This window comes from Myotis lucifugus, unplaced genomic scaffold (assembly GCF_000147115.1).
Source record: "Myotis lucifugus unplaced genomic scaffold, Myoluc2.0 scaffold_3, whole genome shotgun sequence".
NCBI lineage: Eukaryota > Metazoa > Chordata > Mammalia > Chiroptera > Vespertilionidae > Myotis > Myotis lucifugus.
The window spans coordinates 22,602,714-22,618,703 of record NW_005871051.1 but is presented as its reverse complement, the minus strand read 5'-3'; the positions used below and the strand labels follow the sequence as shown (position 1 = coordinate 22,618,703).

Below are 15,990 nucleotides of genomic sequence, written 5' to 3'. Positions count from 1 at the left end.
TATACACATGTATATATTTCACTATTATCAAATAGTTAATGATACTCTTTCTTTCTAATTTTTCCTGCTTCACTATCAGGCAAAATGACTAAGAATGTGACACTACTTTTCATTCTCAAAGGGAGAGACATATGACAGCTAGATCCAATAGCCTAATAATGTTGAATATTTTTCACATGCTTATTTACCCCCTGGATTTCTTTGGTGAAATGATACCACTACATACTATTAGAATGGTTACACTTAAAAAGACTGACCATAGCAACTTTTGGCAAAGTAATTTCACTCACTAATAAGGGAAATGCAAAATGGTACAAACACTTTGGAAAACAGTATGTCAGTATAAAATGTTAAACATTTATTAATCACATGACCCACCATTCCAATACTAGGAATTTACCCAGAAGAAATTAAAACATTTCTTCAGCCCTAGCAACCAATGAGGTTCAGTTGGAGAGTCGTCCCATGCACTGAAGGGTCATGGATTCAGTAGCAACCAATGAGGTTCAGTTGGAGAGTCGTCCCATGCACTGAAGGGTCATGGATTCAGTTCCTGGTCAGGGCACATACCTGGGTTCAGGGTCAATCCCCAGGAGGCAACTGATTGATCTCCATCTCCCTCTCCCTCTCCCTCTCCCTCCCTCCCTCCTTGGGTGAACTTTTTTTAAAGCATTTGCCCACACAAAGCTTTGTCCACAAATATTCATGGAAGCTTTCTTTTTAATAACTACCAGTAAACACTGGAAACAACTTAAATGTACATCAACAAATAAATGGCTTAGAAAATAAATGATGTTATATCCATATAATAGAATACAGCTTAGTTATGCTCAGGGAAGGAAGCCAAACAGAAAGAGTGTGTACACTGTATGATTCCATTTATTAAAAATTTCATAAAATGCTAACTATAGAAATTTTATGTTAATTAAATCTCAATAAAGCTATTAAAAACATTAGCTGCACCTAATGAGGTTTAAACTATGAAAAGTTGGATGTGCTGAATAAAGTCGACACTAAACAGAATGAATATATCAAGAAAGTCCTGCAGGTGAAAGCTCAGCATGGTGGTAGAAAAAGCATTAACCATATTTTAATTTTGTATTGCTCAGTGGAAATATTACTCAAATATCATACATCTCACAGGCTTTACAAGTGTCTATGATGACTTACCTGTCTGTGATCTTATTTTCTACCTCTCTTTGCTATCCCACCCCACTCATTCTGCTCTTTTTTCTCAACTTTAAGCTCACAGTCTCCTTCTAAGTCGAGTTCTTGGTATTCAAGCCTCCCTCCTTGGATGACCCTCCTAGATCTGCCCCCAGCACACTCCTTTAACTCACATGTCAATTCATCCATTAAAGAGGTCATACCTAACCACCCTATCTAAAGTACAATCCTACTCCTAAAGCAATTTCTTTCTATCATAATATATCATTATACTCTATTTTCCTTATTTAGTACTTTTTTTCAGTCACTACTCTGTCAGTTATAATGGGAACATAGACCTTCTCCTCTTAGTCAGCATTTTATGTCCAGCACCCAGAATTGTGCCTACCATTCCATAGGTTCACAACAAATATCTTTTGAAAGAACACAGGTGTCCTTTTCCTCATCCTAAATAACTTCTGTGTTAAATCTCCAGAGACAACTCCAACAATCTGAATGTCAAAATTCATTAATGAAAAGAGTCTTCGATACCTACATGCTCTTTTTCCAAGTCAACCAGTCAGCCACAGCGCTAAAGCATGTGTTTGCATCCCTCAGACTGTTTGTATGCAAGGTAAGGGTGCTCCGGCTTCCAGCGAAACTCAGTAATGGATGATCATAATTGCATATTAATCCTTACAACTTTTGGTATGGAGAGAAAATATGATTTTTTTTATTTTGGTTTATTTGGTTTTATTAGACTATTTATTTGGTCTTATTAAATCTTTGATTAGAGATCTCAAAATAAGCTCACAGCCTTGACAGCCTTTTGGCTTGGATATCAGAAGGGAATAAAATTAACATCTGGCCACCAATTCTTTGAGTAAGTGTTTGTGACAGAGTTAGGTAAAATGCACACCGTGAACTGTGATGCCCATTCATGCCAAGTTAAAGGTCCACATTGAAGTAGCTACAGCTATGACCTCTTAGGGCCCCTGCAGTTTACAATGTTGGGTAAGTAGAAAACATGTCCAAGCTCTCGCTCTACGCTTTTGGGTTATCATTAGTTATTTATGCAAGGGATACCTAAAAGATAGAAAATGATTATTTTTAGGGGGAAAAAAGAAATACTAAGATAGACTTCAACAAGCAAAAGTATATCCTCTCCCACTTGCAAATAAAAGAAAAAGACTCAGTTAAAAGAAGAGAAAGAAGGATTTCATTCTCAGGAATTTTAAAATATGAGAGTGAACAGAGACAATGAAGGAACAGGGCTGACCTCACCAGTGTTTCCATTCCCACAGTTTCCTTCAGCGTTCTTCCAAGGGCCTGCCGACCTGTGTGGATCCTTCTGCTATGAAGTCCTAAAGTGCTGTAACCACAGGTCACGGTCAACTCAGACAGAAGCGTCAGCACTTCTGTACTTTTTCATGAGGAAGAATTTTGAATTTAACAAGCAGAAGTCAATTGTCCGATCCCACTTACAAGTAAGTGCTGCCAGTTTTCATTAGTGCTATTGTTAATGCTACGACTCTGTCTCAGCATTGATAGAAGCCTACTGTCCTCAGGGCAACCAGTGACCAACTCCTCCTCCAGATTCTGCCCTTAAAGGTGCCCATCACATTCAGTTCTGATTCATGGGCAGAGGGCAGCTGGGCAGAAGCCAGCAAAGCCCATAACTCCACCTGGACTTGTTCTTGCTTCAGCCAGGGAATAGAGTCATACAGAATACACAAGTCAGGAACCCAGTGCTATCTCTAGGATGCCAAATCTCACCAGATTCTAAATGCATACATTTCTTTCTTCAAGGCATCCTAAGATTCTTACAACCTTTCTTAAGTATTTAAGTTTATAAGAAAAGCCCAGGATCGCATGGCCTTTAAAGATTTAAAACAGAGAGATATCATTCAGTGGCTCTAGAGGGAGAAATGAATGGGACATTCAACTAATCCGATGGATTTCTTTATAACTCCTATTTCTTGGTTACTCACTTTTGAGGTTTCATTTTTCTTCTCTCTTTCAGCTCATCAAGGCCGTAAGCCAGTTAATAGCTGACGCTGGGATTGGAGGCTCTCGGTTTCAACATTCCCTTGCAATTACCAATAATTTTGCTAATGGAGACAAACAAATGAAAGTAAGAAATGTTTTGTGGGATTTTTAAATAATTAGGAATAAACTAAACTGATTGTTTTGTGAGATATCTAACTCATTTAAAAAATACAAATTTGCTATTTTGTTTATTGAGACATCACTTACATTGTTTGCTTCTTTAAACTGATAATCGGCTCTTACACTTTCAGAATATAATCTGTTAAGTGTAATTTCCGAGATGTGTGATTGAATGGTGTGTAACAAGAAAAGTTACTACAAATATCCAGAAATCCAATGGTTCTCTTATAATTCCATTCTTAGCCAAATTTATCTTATCTTTGTTGTTGTTGTTTTTTGGGGGGGGGACTTTCTAGACTTCTCCTTTAGTCAGTATACTGAAAAGTCCAGGTCTAAAGCCTGGCTTTGGGCATGGCTAAACGCAGGGATCAAAATAATGTTTTCAGATGTCCTCCTCTTACTGCCTCTACTTTCGCCTGTCTCCCTACCTCTCAGTTCAACTTTCCTCTGTGTTTATTCAATTTACTCCATTTATGGGAGAGCTCTCTCTGGTAGTATTCCTTGAGTGGAAACAGCACCTCATTCCATAGTGCCAATTGAAGTCCCAGTACTGAATCTCCTTCATCCAACCTTGTGTCATATGCCCTTTCCTAAACCAATCAATGTTGCCTGGGGGATCAAATAATGTGATTGGCCAGGCCAGTATCATATGCCACCCCTGGTGCCTGGGAATGAAGTAGACCCTCTCAAATCACATGCACATGAGCCAGAGAGGAGAGCCTTTCAAAGGACAATCAAGATGCTATTACTAGAAGGAGATGGGCTAGAAAACCAAAGAGCAGGACGTACAACAATTCTTATCTTCCAATGTATATAACCACAATCACAACATGTATATATGCATGTATAAATATGCATGTATAAAGAATGTACATATTCATGAGCAATAGATAGGATGCACCAAACTGAGATGACAAACCACAATTAACAGCCTCACTTCTGAATTCTAAGCAGGTTATGACTCAGGCTCTCTCTTTTCCAAAGAACAGCAATTTCCCAGCAGAGGTGAAAGACCTGACTAAACGTATAAGGACTGTTTTGATGGCCACAGCTCAGATGAAGGAGCATGAGAAGGACCCCGAGATGCTGGTGGATCTCCAGTACAGCCTGGCAAACTCCTATGCGAGCACCCCTGAGCTACGGAGGACCTGGTTGGAAAGCATGGCCAAGATTCACGCTCGAAACGGAGACTTGTCTGAGGTGATTGGCAAGGGCTGTCATTCTCCATCAGCATTGTCCTTTGATAAAGTTCAATTGGATTTTCATTCACAGCAGGAATATAAAAAGTTATCATATATTTCCACTAATCTAAATATTGCTTAACTATATGTTATGTGCATTAAATTTGCATGTAGGAATCAAATAAAGACCAAGAGTCTGTAGGGACAACTGTAATTATAGGCTATGCAATGAATGCAGAGCTGAATTCTACACACCTGAGGCTGTAAGGGTGTCTGGAAATTAAGAGTTATATAAATTAATGGTCTGTGTTTTAAAACTTCTTCCCTGTAATTGGAATTGGATGGGGAAGCTTGCCAACATGGTGAGTAAATGCAGACTAGGGTCAACTGTCCTCATTTGCAGCTAGTCTGAACTGGTGACGTAAAAATTAAGCCTCCTGAGATCCAAGTGAGTGAAGAGGGTCCACTGTGTGAAGGTTATAAATCAATAGCTAACATTTCTATATCAATTTAAATGATGGGTGGATTTATGAGCAGCAATTCATGGCATGCAGATGGCTTCCGGACACCAAATGGGGAAGTTCTGCCTTATTCCCAGAAATATGCACCCTTTGGGAAGAGATAATTTGTCTAGGTAATCCTAAAGCCCTAACAATGCTTGCAAGGGACTCTGGGATAGAAACAAAGCCTTGCTTGGTGGCTATTTGGTGAGGACAAAGTGTGAAACTCTATTTCCCTTGGACTGCTGTAAAAATGGAAAAGTTCCTCCATAAAACTTCAAAGGGAAAAGCTGAAATCATTTGGACCCTTCAACATGTCAAGTTCTGGTAGGTGTCCAGCAATGTTCAAGGCTTGACCGGATATGTTAGAGAAGAATAGAATGTTGCCCATGTCATCTGGTGGAGGGAGCACAGGTGACACATTAGGTCACACTATTTAACCAAGTGAGGCGACCACTTGAAAGGCAACAGATATTCGAGTGAGGACCTATCCTGGAGGTAGAAAAGGTAAGAAGGCAGCATTTGCCTTTCCAGTTTAGATCCAGATGCTAATAGTTTTCACAAGAAAAGAGAACTGTGGAAATATATAAATACCTACATACATACATACAGGTGGGCAAAAATAGGTTTGTAGTTTTGAGTACGCGAAATACAGAGTTTATTCAGCTATTGTAATAATCATAACCTGCATGTCTTTTTCCTTATGAACAACCTCAAACTAGTTTTTCCCACCCCTGTAAATACTAAGAGAGAGAGATATTAAGGGAGATAAATCTTTGGGAAAATTCTTCAGGCCAGCTCTTCCTAGAATTACATCAAGAAAGGCAATCCCAAGTATGCATTTTATTTTTGATTGTGAATTTTTTTGGAAATGTAATTGATTACCTTTAATTCTCTTACTTAAAAGATTCCTCCACATGTTCTGACATGACTTTAGTCCTAATTAGACAAATAGTAAAATGGGTGCTGCAACCTCTTCTGTCACTGTTTCTGTTTTATTGCAGGCTGCTATGTGCTACATCCATATAGCCGCCCTCATTGCAGAATACCTGAAAAGAAAGGGTAAGATGACCAACCTTATGAGGGAGAAAAAGTCCAGAAATCAACACGTTGAAATCCAACTTAAAATAATTTTAGATTTTATTAATCTTGGTTATGTTTTATTAAGCAACATTAATATTCACAGATATTTCTAATTACGTTACACTTTTAAGTTTTAACTTTCTTTCATGCCATTATGTTTATTCTATGTGCAAGGCTAACTGGTCAGCTTCTTGGTTAGGTTAATGATTTATGGTTTTGTAAGCTTGAATTAACCCAAACATGTAGCATTGTCCTAACCTCATCTTGCACTACCATAGGTTACTGGAAAACGGAAAAGATTTGCACACCATCCCTGCTCATGGAGGATATGCACCCCTGCGATAGCAACCCATTACTAACCAGTCCCGGTGGAGGAAGTGAGTGGTCTAACAGCTCCTTTACCCACGGAACAGTGCAGAGGACATTAAACTGCGCTTAAGCTTTACTTCAACGAAATTCTTAAATGTATTCCTGGAAGCAAAAACCATGTCAGACCTACATTACTTACTCTGCAAAATCCCAAAGTTCCTAGCATTCAGAAATTCCATCCATCCAAAATTTATGCAATTTACGTTACCAAAAAGTTTTCAGCAAATATAGCTGCATCTTATCCTATATTATTATGAGTTGTGGCCATATTTTGCTACCAATTTGCCTGCTAGCCTGCCTTTGGGATTTTATTCAGAAACTGATGGATTGTTTAAAATGGCAAGAGAAATCCATTTTCATTTTGAAATATAATAAAATAAGTCCAATAAAGGGATGCAGAAATGAAAACATACAAATATAGTGCATATACAGAACTATACTTATAATTGGCATGTTATATTTCCTTTTTAAAAGCATAAACTGGTTCTGACAATTTACAATATGTAATAGTTAACAATATTGATTTCCTTTAAAAATACTTCATCTTTAATTTCTTATAAAATGATTTTATAATGATAACTAAATAATTACTCTGTAAACTAGTTGGCAATGTAGTTAACACATTTAATCTGGTTTCTTTTGCAAAATTGTTCAAACCCAAAGTTTATGAACTGCAATCTATTTTATAACTTAATCTTCAAAAAGCTGTGGTAAACTCAGTGTATTAAAAAACAGGAACAAATCTTTAGGTATAAAGATCAAAATACCCAAACAAAAAGTAAATGACTTTAGTTACAATATTTTGGGAGCTTAATTGGTTCCTCAATCTTTTAAATATGTATATATTTTCTAAAAAGCTTCAGTGGATTTTGCAAACAAGACATTTGAACCCAGTGACCAAGGTGAACTGTGGACAGTGAGGTCATTTGCTTGGGGACCTTGGAGAAGAGACCAGACCTGGCACCATGGTTCATGCCCACACTGAAAGTTAGGGATCTCCTTCCTCAGTTGCCAACTCCCTGTTGAGCTTTATTTTCATATGCAAGTCACCAAAGTTATCATTGTTTTATTTAACATGCGCTTCCTCCCCATCTAATTTTTTAATCATAATCAGATACTCTACAATTCCATAAAGCCTATGTCAAATTCTAGCTAAAAAACTAAATTGGAGAAACCTGATAAAACTAGGTGTCAGTTTGAGAAGTTGTAGAAACTTAGATCCCCAAAAGTTGTGTGAACCTTTAATATTCAAAAACTTTTAAATACCCACTTTTAGTTCTAAAATAATGTTAGAATATATCATACTCATTGAGAAAATAATGTATTTGTTTAGTAAACTTTAAATTAAGGAAGGTAGTCATTTATGTGGCAGTAGCATCTATAATAATAAAAGCATAATGTGCTAATTAAACCAGATGTCCTTCAAGATGACCTTCCAGACGAAGCCGCAGTGGGTGGGGGCTGAGATAGAGGCAGCCGCCACGGGGGTGGGGGCCGAGCCCCTTGCACAAATTTCATGCATCGGGCCTCTAGTATATATATATATATATTTGAAATCCTCAATATACTTTTTGTTACAATGTTTCTAAGTCAAAGAGGTAGACTATCTCTCATACAATGTGTGAATAATAAGAATATAGGTGACTCCAGGAAATAGAGCTGTAATAATGATCAGCTTCCTCTAAGAAGTATGTCATGACATTTCCTGCTACCATCAGTTCTCATGTATTTTAATGCATGTTTAATTACGGAAGGAATATTATAGAGAAGTAGGAGCATGTAATTTTAATTCAAGGATTCGGTTGCAGTAATTATTATAATTATAATTTTAACAGGTCCTGGGTTGATAATTTAGTTACATAGCCAATGAACTGATTATTAAAATGAAAACATCCACAGGAGCATCAGCTGTAACTTACAAAGCATGTGCTCCATGTGAGGCACAGCGCTAGGCTCCATACTGACAATACCTGAATTAGTTACCAATGACAAGTCTATAATTGGGTGCTGTTATTACCTCCCATTTACAAATGAGAAAATCAAGAGCAGTAAAGCAACCTGCCTCAGAGCTCATGGTTAGTTTGTGGTGGCCAGAGATCAAGACTGGTCTGTCACCCCAGGCAGTGCTCCTAACCACTCTATTCCCCACCATTCAGATCTGATCCCACCTCTAGGAACATGACCCATTATCAACTCTTTCCATATATATCTGCAGAGCATGACCTTTTTATAATCTTGCTGGCAAAATGCTAACAAAACATTTAAGGAGGTTTCTAGATAATGCCAAAGAGTAAAAGTTAGTGAGTATTGAGCATTGCCATCCTAATGTACTGACCATAACAGGTGTTTTCTCAAATATTAATCCTTTCACCCATTTGTTGAGATGGATATCAATGTCTCCAGTATAACAAATGGGAGAAACAGGCTCAAAGAGGTTAACTAACCCAGAACATTGGAACTACATCAGTCTACAAATCTTGTTTTCGGTCCATAATCCCATGCCAGCTTCTTATAGAAAAGGTATCACCTGCAAATAATACAGAATTACAAAAGGCTGGCATTGGTTGCCTGGCAGGGAGTATTTACCAACAGTCATGGCCAACCATCTCGCTGACTGTGAGCTTTACACTACCACTTGGAACATCATGAAGCAAGGCATTGTCTAATCCAAGCAATACTTGACTCAAATAATGTAACATTTCTCTTGGTCCTCTCCAGGCATGTTCTCTATGGGCTGGCCAGCTTTTCTGAGCATTACCCCAAATATTAAAGAAGAAGGAGCAATGAAAGAAGATTCGGGAATGCAAGACACGCCATACAATGAGGTTAGACCAAAGTAATCCAATGTACAGTAAATAAGTAAAAAAGATGCATTGAATTGTAATATAAAGCTAAATAGCGGGGAGAAAGTCTTATTCAGAAATCAAATAAAGTTACTCTATAATATGACTGAGGCAAAATGAAATGTAGGCTAAAATTAAGCTGAGATTAATCAATATCAGACTTCATTGAGAAAGCATCATTTTCAATGAAAATTTAAACTAAACTTTACTTCTCTAAGATGGACCCAAATATATATGATCAGCTCATCTGTAAGATACCAAATCTCTGGTCCTTTGGTAAATGTGGTAAGGGATGCTGAAATTTTTGTGAGCTGGTCATAACTTTTTAAAAATACATTAGAAAGTTTATTTGCAAAAATATTTGAAGAGAGGGGCTCACTAATTTCTGCAGAAAACCTTCTGGTATGCAAATCATGGGTTGTTTTATTTTCACTAATAAAAAGTCTTTCTACTGGGAATAACCTAGAAACAATTCTGGTGAAGAAACTAGAGCTCCCCTCATCAAGTAAGTAAAATATTACACAAGTTAATTTTTTAAAATCCTATTACATAGATTGAAAGTAAGAATACAGGAAGCAAATTTTGGGATGGATCTAATGAAATTTTACATGTAGTTCTACATAAATTTAATGTACATTGCAAGTAAACAGTGAATGCAACTACATATTTGTATTACCTGTTTCAAATAACGTTTAAAAATATTTTCTTAAAAGACATTGTTATAAACATTCCAATAATATTACCCACCTGCTTTAGAGAATATATAATTTGATTCAGTTGAACATTTATTAAACCACTAATATATGTTGAAGCATTGAATTAAAGGTGGGAGACAGATAAATCAGGCATAATTCCTGCTCTCAAAGAGTTTAGAACCTTGAGAAAGACAAACTTCCTTCAGGTGGGTAGTATCCAGTCTGAAACCCATTAACTATAACTCCAGACATCATATGTGGCTATAATTAAAAGGGAACTTTTTTTTATGTGAATGTGGTTGGGATGGAGATAGATGGGACATAAATAAAAGTTCTCTAGACTTTGGCACTGGGATCTTGACATTTAATAGGACTTGAAGATGTCAATGAAAAATAACATTCTGATAGGTGTGGCAACAAACAAAACAGGCAAAAGTGGGAAGGTGAGAATGTATCCTAAAAATGGTGTGGTATGGTCTGATATAGCCAACATGCAAAGTCAACATCGGGGCGCTGAGAGAGGGGCTCTGCGGCGGAGGCTGGTGCTGGACTCTGGAGCTCTTTGAATGCCGTGATAGAGAGTTGGGACAGCAGTTCATAGAGTAGGGGTCTCACCAAGGTTTGGGGCAGTGGAGATCTCAGGATCATATTTATGTTTTAGAAAGAAGAATGACTGAAGAGCATCACAGAGGACAAATTGGAGTGGGAAGACAGATTATCTAGAAGACTCTGCAGGGGTCTCAGAGTTGTGGACAGTGAGAATAGAATGGACTAGGCAAATCTGAAGGCATTTCTTAGATTTAAATTGGCACGATTAAGGAATTGATCAGGGGATGCGAGTGAGGGAAAGGGCATAATCCAGATGACATCACCATCCCTTGCTGGCTAGATGTAAATGCTAATAACAAAAATAGGGAACACAGAGATCCCACCATGAAAAAATTGACAGCAGCGGTTTTGAAATTAAGTTTCAGTGATAAGCTACAGTGGAACTCATAAAAGGTCTTGCTTTGGTTTGAGGAACTACAGCATGTCCTGGTGGAGCAGCTATACATGTGTGTGGAGTTTCTCTGGAAGTCTGAGAGATACGAACTCATCGCCGATGTCAACAAGCCCATCATTGCTGTCTTTGAGAAGCAGAGAGACTTCAAAGTATGTTTTCAAAACCTAGACATTAGTGACAACATCCTACTTTCAATGGGTCAATTGCTTATTATTTTCAAAAGCAGAAACTCCCTATTGTTTATGTGGGCACCATCGCTTGAGACCCTTTGATTTATGGTTTCAGAAATTATCGGATCTTTACTACGACATTCACCGGTCCTATCTGAAAGTTGCGGAGGTGGTGAATTCAGAGAAGCGACTGTTTGGTCGGTACTACCGCGTGGCATTTTATGGGCAGGTAAGTTCCCTAGAGGCAGCATGACCTGGGAATTCTGTTGAGCAGTTGAACGCTGTCCTTTCATTCTTTATGAGACATCTAACTCCATGCGTCAAAGGATTGAAGGGGTGTGGGTGTGGATGTGTCTAGATATGTTTGTTTCTCTGAGTGATTCTATATGTTTGTCCATAGGAAGGTACTGGGTAGAGAACTTCATGGCTCTTAATACAGATTGAGTTAAAACAGTGATTTCTAACTTCTTGGAGAAGAAAGGCATTTATTATTCTGTGTCTTCTTCCCATTTCACCCCAAAATATCTAATTATAGGTTTGCCTCTAAGTCAAATTAAATTCAACATGTTTTAAGAAATGAAATTCATAGCTTTCTAAAAAATAAATAATTTCTAGGAGCTCCACCATATCAAAGCCATGAACTTTAGACTTTATAATCATGCATTTTCTTTTCCCCTACTTTCAAACTATCACTACTTTTATGCAGAACACTACTGTTTCCTGTATTACAGGTCAATGTAATTTTTAAGTTCCCTTTCTCAGTTGACTACGTACACAGTGAACAAGAAGGAAAATATTAGCTAGCCATAGCATTTGCCTGAAAATAAAGTGAATGTATTACATATTAATTCTGAATATCTCTGACTAGTACTTTAAGTGGGATAGACCCAGGAACCATCCTGTTCTTTTCAGGGAGGTTTATACACTCTTATATTTCAGCAGACATACTTCAGACTATGACTGTGGATAAAAATTCCATTCTTGTTTGTTCACAGGTGGAATGACTCTCAGTTCCCTTGTGTCTTTTTTTTTTCTCCCCCCCATCATGTAAGGCACTATTGCACATAGCTCTTATTCTCCTCACAATTGCCTAAGGAGTCACATGCAGCATGGTCATTCTAGATCATTTCTCATTGAAGTCTCTAGAAAAAATAGATATTTTCCTCTAGTCACCAAAGACAGCTTGAAAACTAATTTCTGAATTAGTCAAGATAGCTGCTCTCTACTGGGAAAGGAAAATGTCATTGAGTAACCACTTACCATAAAGAAATTGATCCAGCCCTAGCTGGTTTGGCTCAGTGGATAGAGCATCAGCCTGCAACTGAAGGGTCCCGGGTTTGATTCTGGTCAAGGGCACATGCCTGGGTTGCGGGCTCGATCCCCAGTAGGGGGCATGCAGGAGGCAGCCAATCAATGATTCTCTTGCATCATTGATATTTCTCTCTTTCTCTCTCTCTCTCTTTCTCTCTGAAATCAATAAAAAAATTTAAAAATTAAAAGAAATTGATCCAGCTCAGGTTTTCCCACAGCATGGCAGCATCAGAGAAAGCTAGTAGAATGAGGAACAGATGTGGGGAGATGGTCTACAGAAAGAAGCTAAATTTATATATTTGGGGGGTCCCTGGAAAAGAATCTGAACTCTCTGAGTGATAGGATATGTTGGGGACAGAGAAATGTGGGGATCTGCAGAAGAGGAGGAGAGAGAAATGGAAGGGATTTCTTGAAAGTGAACATTTTTGACCTTGCTGAAACATTAGCAAGAAAAATGGCAGAAAACCACATCAGGAAGGGGATGTGGGAGTTGAGGGCCTGTAGGGGAGAGTCTCCAGGGAATGAATGGCAGCACAGCAGGGACACACAGATGCACACCAGCCAGCCTGCATTTGAGTCTACAGTCCTTCAAAGGATCTTTTTAATGACTGCCATTGATATTCTGATCATGAAAACCAGATTGCCTACCTGGTAGTTTCTCCAACCAATGCCTAACATACTGGCTACTGAACAGGTGGAAATGAATTAGGCTGCTTTCCAACCAGATTTTAATGCAGATGTTTACTCTTTTCTTCTTTTGGTATTGACTGTTCCAGGCTGTGGTAAGTTCTCTCTTTCTCACTCCATTTGCATGCTCTAAAAATTCTCACACTTCCTTCTATATGGTTTTACTGAACCTTAACTTTTTTGTGCCAATCAACATTTGGTACAAAGGTGAGATAATCCTGCTTCCATTCATTTGGGAGTCATCCTGCTTCCTTGAACTAAACTTTGTTTACTCCAGTTATCTGAATTACAAAAATGTATCCTTTATTTTTCATATATAATATCTTCTGCACTACTGTAGGTGTAGTCTGAAAACCTACATACATGCACACACACTCACATAGATAAATATGGGAACCACATATGGATAGTAGACTCAGTATTGGGTATTGCCTGCTCACTTCAGGCCACTGTGTTCTGGCTGATGAAGAAGAGCATGGGGGTGCTCAGAATTTCAAAACTTGGAGTGGTGGCCATTGATGGGCACCTTCCCAGGTTCCTAAAAGAGCCTGCCATTTTCCAAATGAGTATTGTGGAGTAACAGGGTTCTCTATTGTGCTGGCTCTGAGTATTCTCAAAGGTAATAGTATTAATTCCCAACACAGAAGATGAACAATAGACTAAATCTTTACCCAGGAGGTCAGGTTAAGTCTCCTGAGATGCGGAAAGAAGCAATGTAAGAAATGTGGAGGACAAGCAGAGACAGAAATAACATGCCAGTACCTAGAGCTCTGTGACATAGAATTTTCTTTGCATCCTTTTGAACCATATGAATTTGCCCATATTCAACCATACTTTCCTGGGGAAAAGATGGCAACTTCATGTGGTTCAACATAATTACTATTGATTAAAGTAGAAAGACAAATTCTTGCAATATCCACATGTTGGCCACATTCAACTGTGCTTGTCTGGTACATACTTTTTTGTAATTCTTTAAGTCCCTTCCCACATCCATACCACATCAGTATTTTCCACCTTCACTTATAAATTTGGGGTCATGGGTCCTTAACTCACCTACTAAAAGAATACTTGAAAATCCCTATACTAAATAGACTGAGGGGGCAACGGGGAAGGATTGGGAAGAGCTATTTTCAAATGACTTAACTTTGTTCTTTTTGCAGATTCCTCTATAAAGTGTGCTGATTGTGCAGCTGGCTTTTTCTTTTTAATGTTGCCAGTCTTCTCAATTATCTTTTGTTAAAAATTCCAATTTGAGATTTTATTGAAGGGCAAAATGGTCTGTGAATCTGAAGACCTGAGTATGCGCCTAAGCGGATCCTCTATAAGTTCAAACCCCAGCCACCCCTGACCAAGGGAGACTAATGGAGGTCGTCCTGATAAGCAGCAATGTAGAGCCTTGGTCATCATTGTTCAAATGATGTTCAGATGCCTGCCCCAAGAACCAAATGGAGATGGGAACTAATTCATTGGACAGGAGCGGACAGTGCACTTCACTTCACATTTGATGATAAGAAAATACTAAATAGGCTTGGACAGTGCCCCAAACGTGTGCAGAATGAAGGTTCCGAAGATCTAAGATAAAGTCCTGACTACTTGATTAGCATAATCCCCATGGTCAACAATAATTCCTTTTTTATGATGGTACTTTGTGTAAAATTCACCTTTTAATATCCAGATAGACATGTCTTGTAATCATGTTTCAAAAATTATGCAAATAGCGAATGCAGTAGACCCGTTGCCTCCACAAAGGCCTTTGGGTAAATCTTTTAGGGTCCCAGCTGGACTGATGCTTGCATTTTACAGTACTGGCTGGAGTAGTTAATATGATGTATGCAATAAGCCAGACATGACAAAACAAGTAGAAACTTTAAAAACATAAGTCTTGCATTACATGAATTTTCTGATGCAACATCTGATATCAATGCCTATGGAAATTTTATATAGAACAGCCTATAGAAAGCAGCTACAGAGTGTCCTTGAAATATTCATTTAAAGAATAATGAGCAGCAGTAGTGATCAAACATCAACTGTCATCAATGAAATCTTAGGCTCTAATATTTAGCATGAAAGCAAGCAAGCAAGTGCCTATTGCATAACTTAAAACAGCAGATGCCCCTGGAATGAGTTAAGTGAAAGGCCTGGGGAATTTTATTCCATTCACCAAAGGATGTAGATTCCTTGATTCTCAACCATGCTTATGTGGCTGTAGATGCATCTCAGAATCTTGATAGAAAAGGGATTGGGTGAGGAGGTATGGTGCATGTATAGTTGGGGATGTGATACAACCTTCTGGCTCCCCACCCGTATGAAAGTCACTGATATAGACAACATATATGTGTAACTGAGTTCATATATATATGGAACCATCTCTCAGCATTCTTGTAGTTTTTCTTCTCTTAGCATTTAGCCCATTATTAATATTTTCTGACCCATCTTTTACTCACTGATTCCTCTTTCAGTGCATTCCTTTACGACCTTGGAATCAATCGAATGTAACATCGGGAGCATTTATATCTGACATCCCAATAGTGATTCTGAAATACCTCCAAAAATATCAAAGGGGTCAATAATTTTAGGTGTCAGTTTATTGAAGTACATTTTTATCATAATCTATTAGAGTTTCATAATCCATGCAAGTAAACTCTACTGACTCAAAGTCCTTGTTTAAGTAGAATGTGTGCGTTTCCTGAGAATAAAACAGACTAGGGTTTTTATTGCATTGTAAAATGACATTTTAAAACATGAAACTAGCAAGAGAAATGCAGAGGTCACATTTCCTGTTGCCTTGAAACACAGTGCACTCATGACCTTGTGGCTAACACAAAAGAGAAAC

General features: G+C 38.1%; 1 protein-coding gene across 1 annotated transcript in view; it reads left to right on the top strand.

Moving 5' to 3' along the window:
* Nucleotides 1-15,990, top strand: part of DOCK10 (dedicator of cytokinesis 10) — a 162,517-nt gene that overhangs the window by 133,632 nt on the left and 12,895 nt on the right. Inside the window, exons 32-41 of the mRNA XM_006082773.3 lie at nucleotides 972-1,048; nucleotides 1,643-1,780; nucleotides 2,451-2,633; nucleotides 3,170-3,280; nucleotides 4,300-4,515; nucleotides 6,001-6,058; nucleotides 6,358-6,456; nucleotides 9,167-9,273; nucleotides 11,016-11,138; nucleotides 11,275-11,388. Coding sequence (XP_006082835.1) covers nucleotides 972-1,048; nucleotides 1,643-1,780; nucleotides 2,451-2,633; nucleotides 3,170-3,280; nucleotides 4,300-4,515; nucleotides 6,001-6,058; nucleotides 6,358-6,456; nucleotides 9,167-9,273; nucleotides 11,016-11,138; nucleotides 11,275-11,388 — 1,226 coding nt within the window. The remainder of the gene's footprint in view (nucleotides 1-971; nucleotides 1,049-1,642; nucleotides 1,781-2,450; nucleotides 2,634-3,169; nucleotides 3,281-4,299; nucleotides 4,516-6,000; nucleotides 6,059-6,357; nucleotides 6,457-9,166; nucleotides 9,274-11,015; nucleotides 11,139-11,274; nucleotides 11,389-15,990) is intronic.